The sequence below is a fragment of the Benincasa hispida genome, chromosome 8 (assembly GCF_027475165.1).
Source record: "Benincasa hispida cultivar pf3 chromosome 8, pf3_genome.v1.1, whole genome shotgun sequence".
Taxonomy (NCBI): domain Eukaryota; kingdom Viridiplantae; phylum Streptophyta; class Magnoliopsida; order Cucurbitales; family Cucurbitaceae; genus Benincasa; species Benincasa hispida.
Window position 1 is genome coordinate 32372367 of NC_143485.1, and position 10614 is coordinate 32382980.

General features: G+C 32.1%; 1 protein-coding gene across 1 annotated transcript; it reads right to left on the reverse strand.

Annotated features, from left to right (window-relative positions):
* Positions 1-680: 680 nt before the first annotated feature.
* On the reverse strand, positions 681-4662 carry LOC120083610 (putative WRKY transcription factor 35). The gene is made up of 3 exons (XM_039039432.2): positions 3880-4662; positions 2665-2808; positions 681-1546 (listed from the first exon to the last, which is right to left on the reverse strand). The coding sequence occupies exons 1-3, from the start codon at positions 4407-4409 to the stop codon at positions 976-978; spliced, it is 1245 nt and encodes a 414-aa protein (XP_038895360.1). The 5' UTR covers positions 4410-4662; the 3' UTR covers positions 681-975.
* Positions 4663-10614: the final 5952 nt, after the last annotated feature.

The following is a 10614-nucleotide window of genomic DNA, read 5'->3' on the forward strand; positions in this document are numbered from 1 at the left end:
TTGAATGATTTCCTCCACTTCCAAAAGATACAAGCCAAAGCCAAGTCCCATCTTTACATCAAATTTCTTTCAATATTATTATTATTATTATTATTTCATAGTTATTGGCCTCCATTGGATGTACTTGATTTCACTGTGCAAATCTTCTGTTGCTCAGCTTTGTGTCCCATCCAAACCCCATATTAATTCCCAAAAGGAATATGGGTCTCATTGCCTTGCTTCCAATCATCCAACAATCTATTTCATTTCAAACTCCCATTTTACCACCTAAAGTAAAACCAAAACTAGGGTTACATTATAAATTTTTACCTCCAACCATTTCAATCATCTCTAAAATTGTATAGACTAAATATTTTTGCTTCTTAATTATGATTTTATCAACAACAAGTATGAACACATCTTCATCAACTTAATTTAACATAAAAAGATTAAATACTTTAAAATTACTCCTAGATCATAAATGTTAGTAAAATTCCATTGGGACCTACAATTTTAATTTAGACCATGGCCATAACATCATTAAAGATTCATAGCTAGCTAGTACGATCGAGAGACAGTGTTCACTAACCCTAGTGATCTATTTGTAGATTCTATCAAAGTTGGCACATTGATGATTTTTTAAAGCATAGGGATATGATTTAACATAATCCATGAACTACAAATTAAAATTTAAACTGCAGTGGAAACCCTAAGGAAATGATCATCCAAAAATTAATATTTCCCACAAAAAAAAAAAAGTTAAAAATTGAACAATTGAACTGAAATCACTCCCTGTTTTTTTCTAGTACGATTAAGCTAACCTCAAGAACAACCAAGAAGAAGAAGAAGAAGAAAACACTAACTTAAAAAGAAAGGGTAAATAAGAAGCTAGCCTAAGTGCATGTGTATATAATGTTTAAATATTTATATATAGTTTTCATATTGATTTGTATATATATAGCTCTCTTTAAACTGTGGTTTGATCATTACCCTCCATCAACCTCCTTTGGCTTCTTTGAACAAACTTCCATTTGAATTCTCTGCCCAATCATAGAGCTCCAAAAATGGATCTTTACTGCTTTCTCCATTTCCTGTACTAAAGCCATGGCTACTAAACATCAACATACTGTTGTTTAGAGGATCTGCTGAAAGATGATGATGGTCGCGGTTGTGGTCGTGGTCGTGGTTGTTGATTTGCTCAGAGAATTCAGTGAAAATTAGGTCATAAGGAAACTCCTGATGATCTACCTCATCCTGATGATCGTTTATTGTTGTTGCTTTATTTGTCGTTTGGTTTTCATCTATCTCTTCCTCCTTTACTGCTGCAGTTGGTAGGACGTTGTCGTTGGTGGGCTCATGTTTTGGGCTTGTTTTACGAGCGGTGGCGGTGGCGGGGGTTCGAGATGGGTGGGAACGGGTCGAGCCTGCAAGGGCGTTGCGTTGAGTCGGCCATGGGTGGTTGTGCTCCGAGGTGTAAGTGATGACAAGCATGTTCGGATTGGTTCGACTGCGCTCAACTTGCTTTCGAGCGGAACAACCCTTGGAGCTGCTGCACCTATAATATCCCCTAAAAGAGGAGATCAAGAGAAGAGAAAGAAAGGAACAAGCTAAGGTATAAGATATAATATATATAATGAAGATGATCAATGATGTTGTGAAATGAGAAGATATATGGAAGATTTTGAGGGTCTTTGAAAAAATTCAAATACTTTTACAACATAAAAATAGCAACAAATAAACTGTAAAACAAGCTTAGTTTTTAAAAATCACACATCCAAACTATTATAAATAAATTTTTTTACAAAAATGAAGGAAAATAACACCATCAACTAAAAATCTCTCCTATTAAAATCAAACATCTCAAAACTAAAGAAGAACAAGAGTATATAATTTTTGTATAAACCAAGATATTGAGTACATAAAAGTTAACAATATTAACAATTCTCTGTCCAAACTTTAAAGCCCACTTGAAAAAATGATGAGTAAATGATGAGTGAGATAGATGAAATTATTGGGAGTCAATTTCTTGTCAGCTAGAGAGAGAAAGATGTACAAAACCTTGCAGCATTTGGCATTGATTTCTGGAAAACAAAACTCTTTTCTTTTCTTTTTTTTCTCTTTCATGTTTAAGTTGAAAATAAATTAAGTGAAAATCACAAAAAGATTTTTTTTTTTTTTTTTAAAAAAAAAAAGAAGAAATAGGTTAATACCATTTCAGTCAAAGTGCTTTGGTATTGGTTCAATTTTGGTGTAGTAAACTCTCACTCTATAATTTTAATAAGTCTTAAATTTAATTATTTTGGTTAGTTTATTATATTGATCTTTTTTAAAACTTTTTATTAACATTAACATTTTCATTTTGAATTTTGTAATCATACTCACCTATATTAATATTTTTTTTTTAATATTTGAAGTGTTTAATTTAAAAAAAAAAGTCATTTTAAAAAAGATTGAAATATTTAACAATTTAAAATAATTTTTGAAACGCTTTCAATGTATATTTTTAAAAAGGTTTTTATCAAAAGAATTTAAATATGACTTCTTTAGAAAATACTTTTTTCTCTAACCAATTCAAACAAACTCTAAAACTTAAGATTTATTAAAATTGAATTAATACTAAAATACCAAATTGACATTTTAACCTAAAAATAATAATAATATTAAACTTTATTTTTAAATAATGACCTTGGATATGGGGATCCTTTGATGGGCTTTTGTCCGTACTTCCTCCATGCCCATAGATCAGAAGGAACCACTTCGCCGCTGCTTGATCGGCTGTTCGCCGGTGCCGGTGCCGGAATACATACCACCTTCTTCACTTGGCTCTTCCTATATATAAAACAACCAACCACATTAATTAGTTCATTACTTCATGTTTTAATTCGTTTTAATCTCAAGTTGATAACGATTTTGTTTTATGTCTCAAGTTAACTTTCTCTTGTTTTCTTTTAAATTTGACGAAGCCTTCACGAGTGAAGTGAAACTTTTAGGTACGAAAATGAATAGTAAACATGAGCTTTGTCTTGTTTATTTTTTTAATAAAAACAAAAGAAATTTAAATTGTTATGTGATGAGTTTTATTTAACCATGTGGGAGGCAGAAATTTTTTTTTCTTAGTTATTCCATTCTTTAGATGGGTTTGAAGAGAATAATTCAGGGAAAAAATGGTGGCAAATTGCACATAAAAATAAAATGCTAATTAGAGCTACAAAAAATTGAAGTTTTTAAGCTACTAATTGTGCTAATTTATCTACAATAATCTTAGTAGTTTATTAATACGGGATAGTATGTATATAGATATAGATATAGTTAACCTTTTATTTATTTATTTATTATTATTATTATTTTTTCCATTAAGGTGGAAATTATAAAACTACATTGAAATATGATCCAAGATAATGAGTGTTTATCATTTTTCCAAGGTATTAAAAAAATTATCTTCTCCACTCTTTGAACTTTCTTTAAATATAGTAAAGACAAAGTTAAATCAGTCAAAACATAAGAGAATTATGTCTTAGAAGTTATAGCTTCATGCTCCTATTTTCCTTTGTTTGGACTAAAGAGTTTGAACCAAAATATCCTAAAATAAACCCTATAGAGAAGAAAGCCTATACATATATATTTTTCTAAAATCCATAATTTTTATATTATTGGTGGAATTTCCCAAAAGAAAAAAGAAGGCTTCTATCAATTTTGAATTCTCTCTCTTTAACAATTGCATAGTGTTTTTAAGTACACCCTAATTAATCAACTATCATGAAACTTTCAAACCTCAAAGGCAAGACAAAATTTAAATTCATTTGAAACCCAATAAATAAGAAAGATCAAAAATTAAATTTTTATAAGTAATATATTGATTATTATTATCATTTCAAAAGTTGATGGTTGGATTTCTCTCACCTTCTTTTGGTGGCCGAACTTCGTGGGGAAGAGATCTGAATCCCAGAATTCTCCATTAAGCAAAGAGGGTTCGAGCCACCGGTTGGAACCATGCCACCACCACCGCAAGTGGAAGCTGAGCTCGGAGAATTCCTCACCGTCGTTGCGAGAGACTCACATGGAGGAGTACTAATTACACCATCACCGGAACTCGGGGAGATCTGCAACATATGTGAAAGTAAATTAGACGGCTGGTCCGCGGCCGCCAAACCCTCAGCGCCGCCGTCAGAAGTAAAATTGAAGGCAGAAAAATGGGGATGAAGAAACGGATCTCGAACACTACTAGTCGGAAACAACGACGGATCTCCAAAATTCATGGAAGAATCATCGGCGGGATGGTGAGGCCAGCGTAGTCGGTCACCGGAAAAAGGGTCGAGAGAGAATTCCGATGAGAGGCCACCGGGGACGGCGGCGGAAGTGGGTCGAATTACATCAGTCAAATCACCAGCTTGCTGATAATTATCGTCCATCTCAAACAAACTACAGAACATTTTTTGAAGTTGTCTGTACTGTCGACCGGAGACCAATCGGAAAACATGCAGAATTTTTGTCGCCGGTGAAATTATTGAGAAAGAAATTGGAAATGGAAATGAAAATTTGAGGAGGGAATTATGGAGAGAGAAATAAGACGCTGACTTTCCCTCTCACAAAAACCACTTCTCTTCTATACGCAACATGAGAGGAGAGAGAGAGAATAAAATAGAAGTGGAGGGGTTGTAGTGAGATTCTTGAAGAGTCAAATTTAAGAAGCTTTGGGGGTCGATTGTGAACTTTAGGGAATTTAAGGGGTTCATTTGGGATTTTGAGAACCTTTTACTCTTATTATTATTATTATTATTATTTAAGAAAATATAAATTTAAAATCCAAACTTTGTTGTATCAATTTATACCCTATTTATTCTGTTTGAATGAACATCGTGTCAGATTTATAATTTTATCCTAAATTAATTTGAACTCTCAATTAGAATTGTCTTTAAAAAATCATCTATACATTAGTTTTAATAGTTCATTTTGTTAATCTGACATTTAAATAAATCTAAAGAATTAAATTAATTGACTTATCATGACTTAAAAATTTAATTATTGAAATAATTATAAATTTCATATGATTTTTTAAAATTTAATTGAAGTGTAAATTGATACACTAAAATTGATTATTTAAGGGTATAAGTTGATGTGATTTATTATTATTTAAAAATAACCCATCTCGAATTTTGTTTTTTTTTTTTTTAATGAAAAGAAATAGTAATAATAATAAAGAAAGACGGGAAGAAAAGTCATTTTTGGAAAACAAGTGATGAGAAAGTAAAGAAGGCGGCAAGTAGCCGCATTTTTCGGAGAACGCTTCGATTCCCTTCTCTCCGTTCAATTATTTTCCCCGCTTTTATTTATTTATTTATTTATTCGAAAATATGAATTGTCATTTTTTTTTTAATGGATTGAATTATAAAAGTTAGGGTAAAATATTCATATTTTTCAAATTTTAAATTCATAGAAATAAGATATTGGAAACTGAATTTGCTACTGCCAACGATTCCAAAGAAACTTAGTAAAGCTTCATTTATACCCTTTCAGCGCTTTCAATTACCTCTTTTTTTTTTTTTTTTTTTTTTTTATTATTATTATTATTATTATTATTATTATTATTATTATTATTATTATTATATAGAAGAATTCGAATCATAGACATGTTAGTTTCAAGCGCTCATCACATATTAGTTAAATTATGTCGATTATAACTCTTTAAATTAGTTTATAACCTTTAAAAACTCTCTAAATATTGAATTTTCATGACATAATAGCTAGGGCAAATTGAGGGGAGAGAAAAAAGTGTCATAAAAGCCGACAAGATGCCTCTTGGAAAAAGTATTTTCAAAATGACTAGTGCATATTGAAGTTTGACAAGGATGTAGAGTTTAGGAAAATGAAGAATAGAATCAAATAGGTAAAAGATATTCAAAATTCAGTAATAAAATGTTTAAATTTATTGAAATTAAATGTAGGAAATTTGCATGTAGGTCTTCAATGCTTCTTCGATACAGTTATCTGATTTAACCTCATCGTTCGAATTAACCTATGTGAGAGTTGCATCTGTGTGGTATTGAGCCGAGTACACTATGATGTCTTAGTTAATATATGAAATATTTTAACTCAATTAAGTACAGAAAATTTCTCACTAAGAGTTACTTACTTCGCCCTTTGAGGTTGTTATATGAGGCTATTTATAAGGTCAATTCCTCTAACACTTGCTTTGGCTTACATGTTATGCCAATGATGTTAGGTTGGTTACTGCCCTCGAGGTTACAAAGTGTCAATGTCAAGCTCAACTCGGTTATTTTCCTTTTAATATAATTTCTTGAACTCAATTGATCAATCTAAAACCTAAAATTCTGATTTTTTCTTGGGATGTGTATTCCTTCCATCCCCTCCCAACTTTTTCAGGTTTTGAGCATTGTTTGGGACAACCACCTCAACAAAATGCATTGGACAGAAAAAATGGTAATATTGAAAAGTTTATGTTAATGCATTTGCAATAGTCTCATTCAACCATAAGAGTACACATAAATATATTTATAGAAAAAAAAAATGACATGCACTCAAATTCTGAATCATAATTTTTTAGTACAAGAATATGTAAATCTGGGAATTTAAACATCTGAGTTTTTGGCCAATATTATAATGCTTTGACTCATTGAGTTTTACTTGTTGACATTTTTAATAATAATTTTGTCCAATTTATTTTCTTAATTACCTGAAAATTACCGAAGAATTTTAGCAGATAATATTATTTTGGATAAAACATATAGATAAAATTATAGGCTTTTTCATATATAAATAAAGATAATAATTAGCCAAATTTAAACCCAAAAATAAGAGATGAACAAAAGGAACCAAAACATTCTCTTAGCAGAAAAAAAATTCCACGTCGTAAATATATATATATATATATATAGTTAATTACATCCATTAATTAATTTTGAAGGCTAATAAAGTAAGTAGACGAAAATCTCGGGCACATGTTTTTGCAAGAATTCGACTGATAATTGACTTATTGATGCTTTTATTAATGTTATTCTATAGATGTCATCTAAATAATTTTACAATGAAGATTACGTTAGGGGCACTTACAAAAAGGCCAATACAAAGTCCATTACCCATAGCTCACATGTTTAGCTCACATATTTGTTGTTTACAAAAATTGTAAAAAAATGAAGCTCAGACCTATATATAAAAGATGTAAAATGTTGTAAATATTCTCATTATTGATACACACTCAATATACTTGATAAACTACCGATATACACTTGCTACACTTGACTGATATACGTGATAATGATGTGCTTGACTAATATACTTGATATATCTGTCAATCATGCACTCGTTTATATAGTTGATAAACTTGATATACTTAATTGACATACTTGAGATATTTTATAATGAGGCACTTAAATGATAAACGGCTGATAAATTTGTCAATCATTCCCTATTTATACTATTGATAAATTCAACTTGATACACTTAACTGGCACATTTGAGAATAATACAGTTGACTGATATACTATTGATAAACTTGATAATGGTGCACTCTTTCACAATGTTGGTATACTACTGATACAATTGATTGATATACTGTTAATAAACTTGATTATGATGCACTTGTTTATATTGCTGATACATTTAACTGAGTTGATATACTTTATAATGATACACTTAAAAACAAACTTAAACTTCTTCTTCGCAACAGAACCCCTCCCCCCCAAACATCTCTCTTTCACCAACCACTCTACACCATCTATCGCTGCCCACCCCTCTCCCTCCCCCACCACTTACCTCCATTGACTGCTGCACATCCAATTGCCAGTCACTACTTTTCTCTATCTCTCTCTCTTTCTCTCTCTATCAATTGATTGTTTATGACCAATATGGAATAAAAAATAATTAGAAATTCAAATTTAAAGTCTTTTCATATTTATAAAATATCAGATATGGATGACACACCCACAAAATAGCATATTAAAATTGTTACTCGTTGCAAATTTCCTAAATCTCGTTATTTGTAATGTATGAAAAAAATTCATTTATTTAATCAAATATGGAGTAATTATTGGGATTGGTGTCCTAATTCTCCCGGAGTCTCGTAGTTTGTAAACAGTTTGTACACATTGTTATTAATCAAATAAGAGTTGTTTTTATTTGCATTTACTTATATCTAATAAACTAAGATCTGTGGTTATTTCATGTAAACTTAAGCATGTATGTGAGACATACAAGTGGATCATGCCTTAAGTAATAACCTAAATGGTCTATAGTATAAGGATAAAGGAGGGATACCTTATCTTAGTGACACTACAGATACGGTCTGCTTTGTAGATAGTTACAAGTGTCTATACATGTGGAGACATGCGAGCGAGGGTGTCCTATACAAAGAGTTTGTATAAGACCGGACCACATGATGAGTAGTCCCTTTATATAACATCGTTGATAATTGAGACTTACATTTCACTAAAATGACTATAAGTGACATGACTTTAATCCTAAGTATTTTGGGCATTTGTACCTATGAGGGCAATTCTTTGATTAGTATGAGTGAGAGTGGCCAGATTGTCAACTCAACAAGCCTACCTTTTGGGGGATTTGTCTGATTAGGGAGCTGGGAACTAAGTTACACAAGACATAATTCACTCCTTCCCTGAAGAAGGGGTAAGTAGATAAATTACTCCCTAGGGCTGATTCTAGGTCTTGAACAATGACCACACCCTCTCTTTAGAAGAGATGACTCAGTCATAGTACATTAGAGGAATCAGTGGTACTTAAGAAGTTAGATGTAACTAGAGGAGCATAACGGTAAATTGGTCCAGCTGTACTTACGAGCGATTGTGAAGGGTTATCGCACTGTTGATTGGTTATATAGACACAGAAATATATCTGTAGTGAGAAGAGTACAGTTGTAGGTCTTTAATGGAGTGCCCGGCAGTTAACGGATGGTGGATCTCATGACTAAAGAGTTTAGTTAGTTATTCATGTACCTTGGAGCTTCAAGCTACAGGTCCATAAGGTCTCTTTGGTAGCTCAATGGGTTCAAGTTGAGAATCAGATTTTGGGGCTAGTTTGAAGTTTTCAAATTAACAAGAGGGAATTCAATTATATGTGATATAATTGGTGTGATATATGAGATACATTAATTGGAGGAATTAATGTAAATATGATTTACATTAAGTACCATAAAATAGAAAAAGAACTATGGTTTATGTGTTTCATATAATTTATATTAAAACTATAAGTTATAAATATAATATGATAATTTGGTTATCATATTTATTTATAATATATTAATTATATAATAATTATTTCTTTTTCTCTAATAACCGATTGAGTAGGAGGTTATTGGAAGTTTTATGGTAACCGTGAGATAAAAGGAAAATGGTTTTCCGAAATTGTAGTTGCTTCATTCGAAAAGTACTCACAAAAATAGGCTATCAGGTAAAAAGAGTTTTTACTAAGTGATAGCTGTTGAGAGTCTACACGATCGCTTAGAGTTGATTATACGATAGTTACCCAGCTGATCATTGCTCTACGATTGAGTAGCAAAGTCTATGTGATAGGCTTCTGTTTACTAAACGATCGAGTACATCGTCTATGCGATAGACAGTATTTCATCTCCTACTTACTCGATCGTTTACTCCATCGCATACCTCATCTCTTCCTCAAGCCAAGATCATACAGCCCATAACTCCTGAATTCTCACACCGAGAATACCAAGGTCACACTTGTGGTAGTGTCTTTACTTAGTTCGTGATTGAGTTGGACTCGATTAGGTTCGAGGAGAATTCACACGATCGTTGTGTTCATGTACGTGTTATGTACTGTTCATTGCATTCGAGTGTTACTGTGGACACATTGGAGACTGATCGAGGGATTCTTGAAGAATGGTTCTTCAAAGGTACGCATACTCTATCCCTTGAATCTCTTGTAGTATGCTGTAATTTCGATTGATGCATGACCTGTTAGTTTCCATTTAAGACTGTAATTGTTTGTGTTCAATCGAATGGAATTTTGAACGATCCTTTCTGCTGCTCATGGAAATCCTCTGGTTTGATTTCCTTCAAATGGTATTAGAGCCAGGTTGTTCTGATATTCCAGATACCATTTTTGTATTGAACTTCTTTTACAGTCATTGTGGGTTTTAAGTTGGTTTTGCAATGCATTTAAGAGTTAAATGTGTTTGTGGTTGTGTTGATGAATGTTTACGGGATGATTTCCTTTGTTTAAAGCTTTCTTTAAACTTACAAAGTGTTAATTTGTAAGGGCCCCTGCATTTTTGGGCATAATTAACAAGTCATCGAGTCTGTATTCAAAGTGTTTGAAGTTGTTTGAGTCATTCGTGATGAAGTTTTGAAGCATGTAGATGCAGTTCTCATCGAGGAAGAAGACCAAAGGTTGGTCGCATTGTGTAGCCCAAGCTAAACAATCGCTGGTTAAACGATCGTGTAGAAAAGTTCTGCCCGATCGTGTAGTATTTACTTTTACGATCATTTAGCTAATGCTAAACAATGGGGGTAAAGAGTTTACTCTATCGCGTAGCGTCAATTGCTCGATCGCATGGACGTTGGAGGTAAACGATCGCGTAGAGTATTTGATATTCATTGTTTAATAAAAGGGGCGTGCACTAAACGATCGTGTAGTTCAGCATGCCTC